The sequence below is a fragment of the Nicotiana tabacum genome, chromosome 20, assembly GCF_000715075.1.
Source record: "Nicotiana tabacum cultivar K326 chromosome 20, ASM71507v2, whole genome shotgun sequence".
Taxonomy (NCBI): domain Eukaryota; kingdom Viridiplantae; phylum Streptophyta; class Magnoliopsida; order Solanales; family Solanaceae; genus Nicotiana; species Nicotiana tabacum.
In genome coordinates this window covers 41806941-41825744 of record NC_134099.1, presented here as the reverse complement: position 1 = coordinate 41825744, position 18804 = coordinate 41806941, and the positions used below count along the sequence as shown (strand labels likewise).

General features: G+C 36.8%; 1 protein-coding gene across 1 annotated transcript; it reads right to left on the bottom strand.

The window, feature by feature from the left end:
• Positions 1-14610: 14610 nt before the first annotated feature.
• On the bottom strand, positions 14611-15843 carry LOC107779173 (protein phosphatase inhibitor 2-like). Its single transcript, XM_016599540.2, has one exon. It carries the CDS (start codon positions 15535-15537, stop codon positions 15076-15078), a length of 462 nt encoding a protein of 153 aa, XP_016455026.1. The 5' UTR covers positions 15538-15843; the 3' UTR covers positions 14611-15075.
• Between the last annotated feature and the right edge of the window lie 2961 nt (positions 15844-18804).

Below are 18804 nucleotides of genomic sequence, written 5' to 3'. Positions count from 1 at the left end.
TTTCAAAAAGTAAGGAATAATCAGAAACTTGCCCCTCGGGCTCAATATCAAATTCTCAATACAGAATCAGCCCAGCGGGCTCACTCCCAACTCACCAGCACACAATATCAGCCCCTCGGGCTCACTCCCAACTCACCAGAAAACAAACATCGGCCTCTCGAGCCCACTCCCAACTCACCTGGGTACCCTGCGCTCACTGGGGGTGTGTACAGACTCCGGAGGGGCTCCTACAGCCCAAGCGCAATATCAATAGGCCTGAAAGCCTTCACACATCACACACGAGGCCTGAAAGCCTCCTCATATAACACTCGAGGCCTTAAAGCCTCCTCATATAACACTCGAGGCCTGAAAGCCTCCTCATATAACACTCGAGGCCTGAAAGCCTCCTCATATAACACTCAACATATCCTCACGTATTTCCCTCGGTCTCAATTAGTCCAGAAAATAATCATAATCCTCTTGGGCATCAGTAAAACAATAGTGCTCAGCTCAACAGCATTATAAATATCATTAGATCTCGAGTTGAGTATAAATGTAGCTGAATTCACAAAATAATATAATTCAATTGGACTGAGTTCAAATAGTATTTCAATTCGTGAGGAAAATAGTGATGTAAATTCACAAAAGATTTCAGATAATTGGCACGAAGCCCAAATATGGCAATAAGCCCAATCATAGTGAAAAACAATAAATCTTTATCAATTACGCGGTAAAAATATCAACTGGGATTGGACCAAGTCACAATCCCCAATAGTAAATGACCCTGCACTCGTCATACAACACGTGTCTCATCTCAACATAGCAGTATGTTGTGCAATCCGGGGTTTCAAACCCTCAGTGCATCATTTAAAATCATTACTCACCTCTAGCTCGCTATGCCCTTGCCTCTCTAATTGGCCTCCTCGTGTGACGAATCTTCCAAAAATCACACAAACATCGATGAAGTTCGATTTCTAAAAGATGGCGTTTTAACCATACATATCTGAAATTCGCCCCTTAATGATACTATAGTGATCCCATACAGTTATGTAACTTCAATCTACAATACAACACTCAATAGGGCCAATATTAGTACTAGATCCCATAAATTATGCCATTTAAGCATATTATCAAACATCTTATAGGCATAAATATTTACACCTCTTAACTATAGCATTGGTTCCTCCAACTATCACCATTAACCAACAATTCATCCCACTATTATTCTTTAACAATTTATACTCCTAACATCACATGTGTGATCAACCATTCACACCCAAACCAACAAAAATTCCATCAAATAAACACCTTTAAATCCCTACCATGTTCATGTATTTAAATTGGGAATTTATGGCTTCCAACCAACATACAATAAGTTGTAATACTTGATTCATACTCATATTCCCATAATATATTCATATATGTGAGTCTAAGGGTGTAGGATTACCTTTTGGAAGAAATCTTGCAAAACCCTCCTTTGAGTTCTTGAAGGAATTTCTTGAAAATCTAAGGATTTTTAAGATCAATCCATGTTAATATAAGTGTTTGGGAGTAGTAATCAACTCAAAATACTCCAAAAATCTTACCTTAGGAGTGCAATTGGGTGCCTTGGTTGAATTGGGGGTGTTGAGGAAGCCCTAGGCTTGAGAAATGACTCAAAGTCCGTCATTTCCCGTCCTTAGGTGTATTTAGAGGCCTGACACAAGCGCGCCCGCGCTAATCCTGCGCTAATCCTGCGCTAGTGAGGCAGAAGAAAACGCAATTAGCGCTGGCTACGCGCTCCCGCGCTAAGGCCGCGCTACTGACACATGCCCAGTAAAATGATCATAACTTTCTGTATACAACTCCAAATTACAAATGGTTTGTTGCGTTGGAAACTAGACTCAAAGGGCTTTAATATGATAGGTATATCCTCACACAACTCTTTATATAACTGGAGATATGGTTATTTAAAGTGAGGTCTTGTGCACACTTCAAAAGTTCCCATTAGCCATCCGAAATCACCCCGAGGTCCTCGGGACCACAACCAAAAATACCAATACATCTTATAATATTATTCAAACTTGTTCCAATTATCAAAACACCTCGACTAACACTAAAATTATCGAATTACATCGAATTCAAGTCTAAGTTCCTTTAAAACTTCCAAAACGAGCATTCGATCAAAAACTCGACCAAAATATGTCCGAATGACTTGAAATTTTGCACACATATCCAAAATGGCATAACGAAGCTACAGAAATTCTCGAAATTGCATTCCGACCATCGGATCAAAATTTCACCTATCAACCGGAAATCGCCAAAATACTAACTTCGCCAAAATGAGCTAATTTCTTCATCGGACCTCCAAAATTAATTCCGATTGCGCTCCTATGCCTTAAATCATCCCCCAAAACTAACCGAATCATCGGAATTCAATTCCGAGCCCTCCAACTTACAAGTCAACGTCCGGTTGACTTTTCCAAACTAATTCTTCCTTAAAGAGACTAATTGTCCCATTTCATACCAAACTCGATCCGAATTGACTCAAATTCACCAAGTACACATATTGAACATGAATAAGCATTTAACGGGGAATATGAGACGAAAATACAGGAAACAACGGTTCGGGTCGTTACATTCTCCCCAACTAAAACAAACGCTTGTCCTCGAGCGAGTTAAGAAACATACCTGGAATTTCAAATAAGTGCGGGTACCTGCTCCGCATCTCCTGCTCGGTCTCCCAAGTAGCCTCCTCTACGGGCCGACCTCTCTACTGTACTTTCACTGATGCTATATCTTTTGATCTCAATTTTTGAACCTGTCGACTCAAAATAGCCACTGGCTCCACATTATAAGTCAAATTTTCATCTAACTGTACTGTACTGAAATCTAAAATATGAGACGGGTCCCCAATGTACTTCCGGAGCATGGACACATGGAATACCGGATGAACACCCGACAATCTAGGCGGCAAAGCAAGCTCGTAAGCCACTTCTCCAATCCTCCTAAGTATCTCAAATGGTCCAATAAACCGCAGACTCAACTTCTCTTTCTTTCCGAACCTCATAACACCCTTCATCGGCGAAACCTTCAGCAAAACCTTCTCGCCCTCCATAAATGACACATCTCGGACCTTCCGATCCGCATAACTCTTCTGACGCGACTGAGCTGTGCGAAGTCTTTCCTGAATTACCTTCACCTTTTCTAAGGCATCCTGGACCAAATCTGTCCCCAACAACCTAGCCTCACCGGGCTCAAACCAACCCACTGAAGTTCTACACCGCCTCCCATATAAGGCCTCATACGGTGCCATCTGAATACTGGACTGATAGCTGTTGTTATAGGCAAACTCTGCAAGTGGTAAAAATTCAACCCAAGAACCTCCAAAATCAATCACGCAGGCACGCAACATATCCTCCAATATCTGAATAGTATGCTCGGACTGTCCGTCCGTCTGAGGATGAAATGCTGAACTCAACTCCACCTGAGTGCCCAACTCGTGCTGAAAAGTCCTCCAAAACTGAGAAGTGAACTGAGTACCTCTATCCGAAATAATAGTAACTGGAACACCATGCAACCGCACAATCTCCTGAATAAAGATCCTAGCCAGCCGCTCCGCAGAATATGTGGTACACACCGGAATGAAATGCGCTGACTTGGTCAGCCTATCCACAACGACCCAAATCGAATCAAAATTCTTCAAAGTCCGAGGAAGGCCACTCACGAAATCCATAGTAACTCTCTCCCATTTCCACTCAAGAATAATCATCTGCTGAAGCAAACCGCCCGGTCTCTGATGCTCATATTTCACCTGCTGACAGTTGAGACACCGAGCCACATATCCCACAATGTCTTTCCTCATTCTCCTCCACCAGTAATGCTGTCTCAAGTCCTGATACATCTTCGCAGCACCCGGATGGATGGAATACCGCGAACTGTGGGCCTCCTCAAGAATCAAATCTCTAAGCCCATCAACGTCGGGCACACCAATACGGCCCTACATCCTCAATACGCCATCATAACCTATAGTCACATCTTTGGCATTATCATGTTGAACTCTGTCCTTAAGGACAAGCAAATGTGGATCCTCATACTGGTGCTCTCTGATGCGATCATATAAGGAAGATCGAGAAACCACACTAGCCAATACCCGGCTAGGCTCAGAAATATCTAACCGCACCAACTGATTGGCCAAGGTCTGAACATCAACTGCAAGAGGCCTCTCCCCAACTGGGATGTAAGCCAAACTCCCCATACTGACTGCCTTTCGGCTCAACGCATCGGCCACTACATTGGCCTTTCCCGGATGATATAGAATGGTAATATCATAGTCTTTAAGTAACTCAAGCCATCTCCGCTGTCTCAAATTAAGATCTTTTTATTTAAGTAAATGCTGAAGACTGCGATGATCAGTGAATACCTCACAAGATACGCCATATAAATAGTGTCTCCAAATTTTTAAGGCATGAACTATAGCAGCCAACTCCAAATCATGAACAGGGTAGTTATTCTCATGGGGCTTCAACTGACGAGAAGCATAAGAAATAACTCTACCCTCCTGCATTAGCACACAACCAATCCCAACTCTGGAAGCATCACAATATACCATGTACGAACCTGTAGCTGATGGTAACACCAACACTGGAGCTGTGGTCAGAAGTGCTTTGAGCTTCTGGAAGCTCTCCTCACACTCGCCGGACCATACAAATGGGGCACCTTTCTGAGTCAACTTGGTCAAAGGCGATGCAATAGAATAAAACCCCGGAACAAATCGGCGATAATAGCCTGCTAGCCCAAGAAAACTCCGAATCTCTGTGACTGAGGACGGTCTAGACCAACTCTGCACTGCTTCTATCTTCCTTGGATCAACCTGTATACCCTCGCTGGACATTATGTGTCCCAAAAATGCCACAGAACTTAGCCAAAATTCACATTTGGAGAATTTTGCATAAAGCTTCTTCTCTCTCAATCTCTGCAACACCACACGCAAATGCTGGGCATGCTCCTCCTGGCTACGCGAATACACCAGGATATCATCAATGAATACAATAACAAATGCATCCAGATAAGGCTGAAGTACACTGTTCATCAAATGCATGAACGTTGTTGGGGCATTGGTCAGCCCGAAAGACATAACCAAAAATTCATAGTGACCATATCTAGTCCTGAAAGCAGTCTTGGGAATATCCGACTCCCTGATTTTCAACTAGTGATAGCCCGAACGGAGATCAATCTTAGAAAATACCCTCGCTCCCTGAAGCTGATCAAATAAGTCATCAATGCGAGGCAAAGGATACTTGTTCTTCACTGTTACCTTATTCAACTGCCTATAATCAATGCACATTCTCATTGTGCCATCTTTCTTCTTCACAAATAAAACAGGTGCACCCCACGGGGACACGCTAGGCCGAATGAACCCCTTATCTAGGAATTCCTAAAGCTGCTCCTTCAATTCTTTCAGCTCTGCTGGTGCCATACGATATGGCGGAATAGAAATGGGCTGAGTGCCCGGCACTAAGTCAATGCCAAAATCAATATCCCTGTCCGGCGGCATGCTCGACAGGTCTACAGGAAATACATCAGGAGAGTCCCTCACAACTGAGACAGAATCAATACTAGGAGTCTCAGCTCTAACATCCCGCACAAAAGCCAGATATGATAGATAACCCTTCCCAACCATACACTGGGCTTTCAAGAAAGAAATTACTCTACTAGAGACATAATCAGTCATGCCACGCCACTCGATCCTCGGAACACCCGGAATAGCCAAAGTAACTGTCTTAGCATGACAGTCTAGAATAGCATGATATGGAGATAACCAATCCATGCCCAGAATAATATCAAAATCTACCATGCTCAACAGCAGTAGATCAACTCGGGTCTCCAGACCCCCAATAATCACAGCACATGACCGATACACACGGTCCACAACAATAGTATCGCCCACCGGGGTAGACACATGAACAGGTAAAGTAAGAGACTCCCGGGGCATACTCAAATGACGGGAAAAATATGAAGACACATAAGAATAGGTGGATCCCGGATCAAATAAGACAGAGGCATCTGTGTGGCAGACTGAGATAATACCATAGTGAGATTAAACTCACTCCTTCATAAGCTTGTGGAAACACAATTCATCTGAAATTTTAACTCTTCCGCGTTTTCTTGCATTCACTCACATAATAGTTTAGCCTACTCTCTAGGGGACCAAATTTTTACTAAGTCCCAAATTTTTCAAAAATTTCGGCAGAGTCTCCTTTGTAATTGGGCCTATCCACCTGCCAGAGAATCACCAAAACCATCCTAACAACACATCCACAACTTGACAAAGCATCACAACGTATATCAAATTACATTAATATCAATATTACATGTATTATACTATCAAAATTGATACATGGACATGTGTTGCACCTATTTGAATCATAACACATAGAAAATACCTTTCAATCCTCCATTATTGGGCTATTCAACCAAGTAAGAACATATTCTTTCTTTAATGTTTTAGACCTTCAAGGTGGTCTCCTTGACTTAATGATTTCGTCATAATACATTTACAGAAGCGATCTCAGCTCCCAGACTTATCTAACTAGTATGACAAATAGCTTCCCCTCATAAGCCAATTACCCACTAGCTTTACCTTTAGTTAATATTTTTGTATACCTCCACTGCCATACACATTACACCATCACTTAATCTTCCTGAGTCTAAACTCATACCGTAACATGAAATTTACTTCACTTCAAATAGGAGACATAAAAAGATCCTTCACGCACCCATAACTTGGGACTACACATCCTATCACAATGGAAATCATACACTCAATAGTTCATCTATCATCCAGTAGACCTTCCTCGTCACTTCCAAGTCATATAGATACATATCGCAGTACTATCATACTCCTCACGTAGCTATCCAGCCATGATTCCCACTAATAGAGGCAATACCGAACATATAAGTTCAAAATACTTGCTCACACAATAAGCACCTCGGTGTTAAAGCCATTGGCACAGATCCGGCCTCAAGTCCTCCAGACTGGCCTAACATCAAACTCAAAACGACCACGTCTCGCCCTTCGATCGGGGAATTACAAGCCATCAAGGCACATTTAATACTGAGCATTCGTTTGCGCATACGAATACGTGGAAGGAATTGTAAAAGTTACTTTTTCAAGCTGAATCAAGGACGCACGATAAGAATTCAAGAATATGAAGTTTTTCCTAAAGGTTCTATAGCCTCTCGAGGAAAAATACAGACGTCTCCGTACCGATCCGCGAGACTCTACTAAACCTTCTCATGACTCGCGAGACCTAGTAACCTAGGCTCTGATACCAACTTGTCACGACCCAAAATCCCAACCCGGTCATGATGGCATCTCTCGTGAGGACAAGGCCAGTTCAATCAACAAAACAATACATCTCTTTATAATTACTTAGCAGGAATAAGTCTAAATCATGGGCAATATAATCTTAAATGCGAAATAAACGTGATAGAACAAGGAAAACCCTCCCAACTCAGCCCGAAATCGGGGTGTCACAAGTTATGAGCTACTACAGAGTTTACTAATATTTTACAAAGTCTGGAATTATTATAAATAACAAAGATAAGGGAGAAAACGGGGCTACGAATGCTATGCAGCTACCTCGATAACTCCGATGAAAACTGAACAGTAGAAAACTCGCTCTACGCCTCAGGAATACCTGTACCTGCACACATGGTGTAGGGAGTAATGTGAGTACTCCAACTCAGTGAGTAATCAAAATAAATAACTACTGAAAGCATGAAATCTCATAAAGGCACAATATAATGCTATCTCAAGCAGTAAAATCAATTATACAATAAAATCGTGGAATATCAGATAATTCTCTTTTAAAACAGTGAAGACAATTAAATTTCAACAAGTAAGGAATAATTAGAAACTTGCCCCTCGGGCTCAATATCAAATTCTTAATACAGAATCAGCCCCGCGGGCTCACTCCCAACTCACCAGCACACAATATCAGCCCCCCGGGCTCACTCCCAACTCACTAGAACACAAACATCGGCCTCTCGGGCCCACTCCCAACTCACCTGGGTACCCTGCGCTCACTGGGGGTGTGTACAGACTCCGGAGGGGCTCCTACAGCCCAAGCGCAATATCAATAGGACTGAAAGCCTTCACACATCACACACGAGGCCTGAAAGCCTCCTCATATAACACTCGAGGCCTGAAAGCCTCCTCATATAACACTCGAGGCTGAAAGCCTCCTCATATAACACTCGAGGCCCGAAAGCCTCCTCATATAACACTCGACATATCCTCACGTATGGCCCTCGGCCTCAATCAGTCTAGAAAATAATCATAAGCCTCTTGGGTATCAGTAAAACAATAGTGCTCAGCTCAACAGCATTATAAATATCATTAGATCTCGAGTTGAGTATAAATGTAGCTGAGTTAACAAAATAATATAATTCAATTGGACTGAGTTCAAATAATATTTCAATTCGTGAGGAAAATAGTGATGTAAATTCACAAAAGATTTCAGATAATTGGCACGAAGCCCAAATATGGCAATAAGCCCAATCACAGTGAAAAACAATAAATCTTTATCAATTACGCGGTAAAAATATCAACTGAGATGGACCAAGTCACAATCCCCAATAGTAAATGACCTCGCGCTCGTCATACAACGCGTGTCTCATCTCAACATAGCAGTATGTTGTGCAATCCGAGGTTTCAAACCCTCAGTGCATCATTTAAAATCATTACTCACCTCTAGCTCGCTATGCCCCTGCCTCTCTAATTGGCCTCCTCGTGTGACGAATCTGCCAAAAATCACACAAACATCGATGAAGTTCGATTTCTAAAAGACGGGGTTTTAACCATACATATCTGAAATTCTCCCCTTAATGATACTATAATGATCCCATACAGTTATGTAACTTCAATCTATAATACAACACTCAATAGGGCCAATATTAGTACTAGATCCCATAAATTATGCCATTTAGGCATATTATCAAACATCTTGTAGGCATAAATATTTTCACCTCTTAACTATAGCATTGTTTCCTCTAACCACCATTAACCAACAATTCATCCCACTATTATTCTTTAACAATTTATACTCCTAACATCACATGTGTGATCAACCATTCACACCCAAACCAACAAAAATTCCATCAAATAAACACCTTTAAATCCCTACCATGTTCATGTATTTAAATTGGGAATTTATGGCTTCCAACCAACATACAATAAGTTGTAATACTTGATTCATACTCATATTCCCATAATATATTCATATATGTGAGTCTAAGGGTGTAGGATTACCTTTTGGAAGAAATCTTGCAAAACCCTCTTTTGAGTTCTTGAAGGAATTTCTTGAAAATCTAAGGATTTTTAAGATCAATCCATGTTAATATAAGTGTTTGGGAGTAGTAATCAACTCAAAATACTCCAAAAATCTTACCTTAGGAGTGCAATTGGGTGCCTTGGTTGAATTGGGGGTGTTGAGGAAGCCCTAGGCTTGAGAAATGACTCAAAGTCCGTCATTTCCCGTCCTTAGGTGTATTTAGAGGCCTGACACTAGCGCGCCCGCGCTAATCCCGCGCTAGTGAGGTAGAAGAAAACTCAATTAGTGCTGGCTACGCGCTCCCGCGCTAAGGCCGCGCTACTGACACATGCCTAGTAAAATAATCATAACTTTCTGTATACAACTCCAAATTATGAATGGTTTGTTGCGTTGGAAACTAGACTCAAAGGACTTTAATATGATAGGTAGATCCTCACACAAATCTTTATATAACTAGAGATATGGTCGTTTAAAGTGAGGTCTTGTGCACACTTCAAAAGTTCCCATTAGCCATCCGAAATCACCCCGAGGTCCTCGGGACCTCAACCAAAAATACCAATACATCTTATAATATTATTCAAACTTGTTCCAATTATCAAAACACTTCGACTAACACCAAAATTATCGAATTACATCGAATTCAAGTCTAAGTTCCTTTAAAACTTCCAAAACGAGCATTCGATCAAAAACTCGACCAAAATATGTCCGAATAACTTGAAATTTTGCACACATATCCAAAATGGCATAACGAAGCTACATAAATTCTCGGAATTACATTCTGACCGTCGGATCAAAATTTCACCTATCAACCGGAAATCGCCAAAATACTAACTTCGCCAAAATGAGCTAATTTCTTCACCGGACCTCCAAAATTAATTTCGATTGCGCTCCTAGGCCTTAAATCATCCCCCGAAACTAACCGAATCATCGGAATTCAATTCCGAGCCCTCTAACTCACAAGTCAACGTTCGGTTGACTTTTCTAAACTAATTCTTCCTTAAAGAGACTAATTGTCCCATTTCATACCAAACTCAATCCGAATTGACTCAAATTCACCAAGTACACATATTGAAACATGAATAAGCATTTAACGGGGAATACGAGACGAAAATACAGGAAACAACGGTTCGGGTCGTTACATACACAAATGGTCAGCTAACTGAAAGATAGTCTTTTTTTTCTTTCTCACAAGCAAAATACATAAAATACAAATTGTCCTTTTTTTTAATCTATAAAAAGTTATTTCCAATATATTGAAGAATAAAGCATTATTGCAAAATAAAGTCTAACTGTTACATCTTGATTAGTTTACTCTTTTTACATTTTGAGGAGAATATTCTTTCTCCGTCGATACACACAACCATGCATCTGAATATTGTTTTTTATGAAGGCAAGAGTCTATGATTGTTAATATTATCCGAGAAACAGTGAAAATATGAAAAACATGTTAATATCATATTACAATATAAATGTTTAAGTTTTCGTGTGTGTCTATATACAATTAATTATTATTTAAATTTGGACTTTTTAAAAATAAGCTTAGTTCGATGCAAAAAAATATTTTAAGTGTTTATATTTTCTATAGATATTTTAAAGAGAAATATATTACAAAAATACTCTGCCTATCTCTTTTTTATTTTTTCTTTCATATTATATTTCTTTTACTATTTTATTTTCACTTAAAATAGCAAGTGCTTTAATATTATTTAGATTTCTGCACTAAAATATAATATAATAGCTTGCTAATCAATTCACTTTTAAATTATTTTTAAATTTTTATTACGGTTTCTTTACTTGAGGATCACTCATATATTCTAAATTTCAGTCACTTATAAGCACCTTCGTAAAACTATACATTCAGTTCCTTTCTTCGTAATAACTTAGCTTTATCTTTTAATAAAGTACATTTGTAGAATAATAAACAAATATAGTTACATAAACTCTCTTGCAGGAAGAATTGCTTAATAAAGATATGCTACATACTATTTATTAAGGTGTTTTATCATGCCTTTACCCTTAATAAACAATGCAAGTTGAGCATATCTTTCTAAAGTTTGTAACTTTTTCATATTGCCTTTTTATAGTTTGTAAATTTTCATTCGTAAATATATTTAATACAAAACAATAATTTTGATCTTTAACAAATGCATGAAAAAAAATACCCCACATAAATTATTATAGTTTCTCTTTTTTAATCTCTAATATAAATCAAGGAAATAAACTAAACCAAAAACTTAATATTATGGTAATAGATACTAAACAAAATCAATATATATGTAAGGTACAAGAAAATAAGAGTTTTATACGGAGGGCATTAACTTACCGATCGAAGAAAAATATTTGATGTGTGATGGACTCCTCCATTTATTTGCTTTTTTATCTCCATATTTTAAGAGAAGGAACCAAAAGATCAAGGAGTGAAAAAGAAGAAAAGGAAAATCTAAATTAAAGATATTACTGCACACATATGCTTGTTGACTTAGCTTTCTTCAAAAAATTATTCATCCTAATTTTGGATCTCTATACCATTTGTCATATTGTATGGAAGCAATATGATTTTCAAAACTTCTAAGCCTCAAAGAATACCACAATCTCATAGGACCATTATTTGTTTGGTTAGAATAATACACAGACTTGCAAATGAATTTAGCCTTCATCATTGGTTTTTAGCCGCATGTTTGTACCTTTCAAAAACTTTAAAAAATATAAAATCTGGAAATTAAGAAGGTGAAGTGGCACGTCCTCTCTTCGGCCATATACCACAGTTATCCTTTTCTCAAATTTTCAGCCTTTTTTCCATTTTTTTCCTTTGTTTCATTTTTAAAAAGCCACAGTCATTTCTTAAATGACGCCTGTTTTGGAAGGAAAAGGCGCCTTTTCGGATGAGGGGTTTTAAAAAAAAATTATAAGTAAGAATATTTAGAATATTTAAATAATTTAACTTTTTAACTAAGGGCTTCCCACTTTTATAATAATATAGATAGATATAACCATTCGAACACAACCCTTTCTAGCTTTCTCTCAAAGGCACGTAACTTTTGAGAGTCATGTAATTAAAGGAAACATAGAAGCAAATTAAGAACCAGATCCTAAGAAAAATTTAAAAAGAAAGACAGAAATAACAATATAGTTACTAATAACAAACTAAAGAAAATAGGGAAATTTATGCGATATACCTATGAGAATCAAATTAATTACCCGCATTGTACCCATTTGAAAATTATTTCAATTTCTACCCATTTTGTTCAAAATAATTATCCGGCCTACACTCGCTAAGTCGCTATAAACGACAGCTATAGACGTTTTTTCATCAATTCGAATGGCTTTTCCTTCCTAATTTTAACTTTTAAACACCCCAATCCTAATGTGCTTCTTTTTGGACTCCCAACTAGTAATCAGGTGCACACGTTTTTCGACAACCATACTTATATGAATTCGTTCTTTGGAGGTCCTTGATGTCACCAGCCTTGCTCTTTTCACGTTTGATATACCAAAGACTAATTGTTATATCAGTGATAAATGATGAAAAAGGCATATTTTTGAGTATGTTTGTATATTATTTTTTATGTGAATTGCGAAAAGTTACATAGTTTTTGAAGTGAAATATGCTCACTACGATAATATCTTGAAATACTTTCTTATATTAATATGTGGTATACTATTTTTTGATTTTTCTCTTTATGCATGTGTATTATGTAATAGTAGTATAGTCATATATAGTTGCCTGAAATTATTTAGTAGAATTGTATACCCTATTGGTATAATTATATGTCATATTGATATCATATGGTAGTTAAAATATTTTTTTGGTTAATTTAGCTACATTTTTAAGTGAATTCTATAATGAAATTACTTATATGATCATGTTTTGCTGTGTTGGATTTTTTTTTACCTATGGATATATATTTTGTATATTATGTAATAGTTTTTATAGGTATATGCAGTTGTTGGAACGAACCCGTACAACTATATACCCTATTAGTATAGTTATATACTATATTGATATCATATGCTAGTTGAATCATTTTTTGGTTGTATTACCTGTATTTAATTGGTACACTATTTGATTTTCTTTTAATAATAGTATATAATACAATATCTTGAAAACTTTATTATATTAATATGTGGTACACTTTATTTTTTTTCTTTATGCATGCGTATTATGTAATAGTAGTATAGTTATATAGTTGCCGGAAATTAACCAGTAAAGTTGTACACCATGTTGGTATAGTTATATGCCATATTGGTATCATATTGTAGTTTAAATATTTTTTTTGGTTGTTTTAGCTGCATTTTTAAGTGATTACTATTCTGAAATTATTTATATGAACATGATTTGTAGTGCTGGAATTTTTTTGTGCCGATGGATATAGATTACGTGTATTATGTTATAGTTTCTATAGTTATAGGCAATTGTTGGAATAACTTCATACAACTATATACCCTGTTAGTATACGGAATGAGCAAGTTGCTTTGTGAATATTTAGCTTGCAATGCCAGCATGTAATTTTCTCATACTTTTATTGCATCCTTTAATGTTTTGGTACAGTAGTATAATCGCAGATAATTGTAGCAATATTCTAAAGCAATCATGTATACCATATTGGTATACGTGTATACCATATTGGTATCATATGGTACTAGAAGTCTTTTTTGTTACTTATACTTTTATTGCATTTTTTAATATTTTATTATCATTTTTACTGATATTTAGTGAATTAGATCAAGTGACAACTCATATTATTTCAGTTTAATAATTGAATATTTAAAAAAGAAAAAAAAGACAAAAGGTATATTATACTAGTTATATTTAAAAAAAAGGTGAAGAAATATTTACTATATAGTTATTTTTTCTTATTATATAAAAAAAATAAAAAATAGTGAAAACAGTAAATGAAATTAGATTACGAAGAGAAAAAGAATATGAAAAAAAGAAGTTAAATGAAATTAGAGAAGGAAAAAAGAAAATAAATAAGAAGAAAACGAGAAAAAAGAAAAGGAGAAAAGAAAGAAAAAAAGGGAAAAAAGAAAAGAAGCATAGAAATAAAAAAAATTGAAAAAAAAAAGAGAAAATTCCCCACAAAAACTACAATGAGTAAAAAATGTAATTAGTTTGATGGATAGACACGGATAAATAATTTTGTTTTTGAGGGTAACTGTGTCATTCTCCCGAGAAAATATAGGAATGAAGTAGCTTCTCATCATTTGTCCTAAGATTAAAGCTGAAACCAGGGAAAACGTATCACAATTCCAAACAGTATAATCTGTCACTGAAACAACAATGCCAAACTATGAAAAATCATCTAATGAAAGAACTTGACACATCATTTTGCACTATAGTGATCTCATAACATTAATAATTCATTTCTCTAGCAAAAAGTGATGGCAGCCATTGACATCTATGCCATACAACTTGCAAGAAAAATATACACATGAAAAGGAAAAAAGAAAAACAAAACACGAAAACAGCAGTTTCACCAACAACGGTGTCATGTTCATCAACACTCATGTCTTTGGGATCGAAATTTGAGAATGGAAAACGTTTCGGTAGAAAGCATTTTACCTTCTTTGTGGACTTATCTGTCACAAATCTAGATTAATCCGACCAGAATGAGCTTAAGATCTTCGCACCAGTAGGCGACTAAGACGATAAATCGCATTCTACCAAACATTAGTCCTACCTAGCACAAATTTAGATCATGTGGGCTGTCTATATTGAATGGTTAAACCAGAAAAAGAGAAAGACGACAACATTCATTGAATCAAGATTAGATGATCACTATGCAGAAGTGTCTGCTTTTTCTTTCTCAATTTCTATGCCCTTAACACCATCTTCCAATAATAAATCATCCTCTTCATCATCAGAAGGTTCTGCAAGAAATGAACCATTTCGTTGTAGCTCTTTGATTCTCTTATATTCATCATAGTGCCCTCTCCTATGCTCTATGAAACTCCTTTTCCTTTCTGATTCCTCATCATCATCGTCGTCGTCGTCGTCATCATTATGATCCATGACATGATATTCATGATCATCCTTATAATTAGGAGATTTACTACTTTTACTTGAACATGATGCCATCTCATCATCCACATCGCTACCATTGCCATCCTCATCAAAATTGTTCTCATCATCAATCTTGACATGATGAAATGGTGTCTTTGGCTCAGTTATCTTCATTCTCTCGGGTTTGTTTGCCTCTATTTCCTCCAATTTTGCCTCGTCCCATTTTACGCCCTTCATTTCAACAATACTATAGAATATCTTCGAGCAAATGGATCTTAATAAAACGAAATGACTATAAATGCTTCGTGTAGCTGATCTCAACTAATTTGAAAATATTCCTAATTGATTCTCAATGCAGTTCTACCTATGAAACATATATCACGAGGCGCTTGCCGGAGAAAAACATGGACAAGAACGAGTTAAATTTGTTTTATTAAGATTAGAGGAATGGGAGAAATGTTCAAAACAAGTTGAATCTTCATGTAGTAAAAAAATTTATCATTTTATTTGTTTGGACATGAACATGACACGTTTTGATAGTTTCTAGGAGTAAATATAATTGAATACACCACGCGATTGGAAAGAGTAATTTAGTCAGATACCTTTTATAATTAATGTTAATAAATAATTCTTTAAACGGATGTATCAAAAGCTTAAACAAGATAATTAAGAAGGACGAGAGGAAATAACATACTTACAATTAACCTTATGGAAAGACCTAAATATCAAACAAAAGTAAAATATAATTTCTTTTTCTTTTCCAATAAATGGTATTTTTCTTGTTTTTTCTTATAGTAAAAGCTAATAAAAGTGAAAAAAAATTTAAAAACACATATTTGAACTTCAGAATATTGATTAATGTTATTCTCCTCCCCTTGGATTTTGATTAGGTGTTCTTAATTTGCAAAGTTACTGTTGTTTAAGGAAGAATTGTTTGAATAGTTTCAATTTCTTGTTATTATTTGCTATTTTGATATATTTTGTTGGAGCATAATTTTAAACAGGGTTTAAATGAATGTAGGCTATTTCATTCATTGCCTTAAGGTTTTGGGTTCGACAAATTATTTTACATGATGTTAAAGCCAACATTTGACAAGTCTGTTCACAATCGTCTATTGTTGGGCTTCTTCTTTTCAATTCAGCCCATCGAGCCACAAATTTATTCAAGAATCGAGTTACACTAGCGGGAGGGTGTTAGAGCACTTCCATAATCGATTCTGCAAGAATTTCTAAAAGGGGTTATTTGATAAAGGGAGAACATAACTGCTACTCCTTCTGTTCCAGTTTATGTGAACCTATTTTTTTTTTGGTCCGTTCAAAAAAGAATGACCTCTTTCTAAATTTGGAAACAATTTGGCTTAAACTTACATTTTTATCCTTACTGAGAAGCTTTTATAACCACACAAATACTTTGGGCCCCTTTTTCACTTGTTTAAGACCACAAATTCTAAAAGTCTTTATTTGTTCTTAAACTCCGTGCCCAATCAAACAAGTTCACATAAATTGGAACGGAGGAAGTATAAGCTTTGACAAACTCATGTCATAGAATAACATTATCAGAAAATTTTCTTCCAGGAACAAATCCTATTGAGAGAAGAATAAGAGCTGGAGAGTGAAGGAGAGCTAAAGAGAGAGAAGGTCAGTTGTGAGAGCAACTGTCTCTCAGATATTTTCTTATTAAACTAAAAAGAATTGTAAGAGCAACTGTCTCTCAGATATTTTCTTTTTGAGCCAATACTAACTTGTGTCTAACTAACTAACTATAGTTACAACTAATGTACTTCATTATATACACAATGTATCACTACTACTAGGACTTAACATTTCTATAAATCCAGTTTGAGACTCAGATATAATATAATGCATTATCCTCTGCATTCTTAGAAGCAAGGACTTTAGAAATTAATTTCTAAAACAGTATACAGCAGTCAATAGGTCTATAAAGCCTCTCGCTATTGTAGGGTTGACAATTTTAGAAAGTAGGATAATGTGGAGCAATTGATTTCTGCAATGCTGCCTTGCTGTCACAAAACAACTCCATGGGCCGTTCAATCTTCATGCCTAATTCCTGCAACAGTCCCTATAGCCAAACAAGTTCTACCACTGTAGTTGTCATACTCCTGTACTCAGCTTCAGCTAAGCTCCTTGAGAATGTACTCTATTTTTTGATTTCCAGGAGATTAGTTAATCACCCAGCTGAATACAATACCATGTCACAGACTTCCTGGACACCACATATGATGCCCAGTCTGCATCACAAAAGGCAGTGATCCTTCCAGATTTTCTGCTACTCATCAATGACCCTCAATCCTGGTTGGTCTTTTATATATCTAACCACTCTTAAAGCTGCTTCATAATGCAACTATGTTGGAGCATGCATGTATTGAATCAATGTTTGGACTACAAAAGAAATATCTGGCCTAGTGATAGCCAAATATAGCAACCTTCCCAACAGTATTTGATATGGCCTTCTATCTTCTAATTCTGGACTTGCACCTTTATTAGATTCAAACAACTTGTCATATTCAAGACTAGTGAACTTCTGATTTTGTTCTAGAGGTGTTGCAAGTGGCCTTGCTCCCCCGAGGCCACATTGTTAAAGCAACTCTAAGGCATACTTTCTTTGATTCATAAGTATACCCTTAGATGATCTTGCAAATTCAACCCCCAAAAGATATCTCAATTCTCCTAAGTCTTTCATTTTAATATTGCTATTCATAATGTCCTTAGCTTTTTCTATTAGTTTGGTGTCATTGCCAGTGATTAATAATTCATCCACATATACTAAAATGATCACAAGATTAGCATTTTGGCTTTTTGTGAACAAGAAATAGTCCAGCTTACTCTGTGTGAAATCTGATTGCATTAAAGCTGTAGTAAGTTTAAGATTCTATTGCCTGCTAGCTTGTTTCAGCCCATACAAGGATTTGAGGAACCTACACACTTTGTTCTCCCCCTGGCCACCAAATCCTTGAGGTAGAGATATATAGACCTTTTTAAATAAGTTCCCCTGGAGGAAGGCATTGTAGACATCCATTTGGTAGAGAGGCCAGCCAAACTGAGCAGCTAGAGAAAAAATACACCTAACAGTGACCATTTTGACCACTGGGGAGAAGGTATCATGATAGTCTAATCCCATTTATTGAGTGAAATCCTTGGCCACTAGTCTAGATTTATACCTTTCTACATTACCATTAACTTTATACTTCACCTTGTACACCCGTTTGCACCCAATATATGTCTTACCTACAGGTAGATCAATTACATCTCAGGTATGATTATTAGGAAAGGGCAGTAATTTCTAATTTCATAGCCTGAATCTAGCCAGGATCGTAGACAACTTTGGCAAATGAAGTAGGTTCAAAAATAGCAGAGAAGGCAGCTAGATAAACATGGTAAGAAAAGGAGACAAAGGAATAGTACAAGGAGTTTGATAAAGGGAATGAAGTAGTGGAAGAAGAGTAAACATAGTCTGTTAACCACAAAGGAGATTTGCATGTTCTA

Bases quoted from the DNA above. Each gene is read 5' to 3' on its own strand.
- LOC107779173 (XM_016599540.2), bottom strand. From the start codon at position 15,537: ATGAAGGGCGTAAAATGGGACGAGGCAAAATTGGAGGAAATAGAGGCA.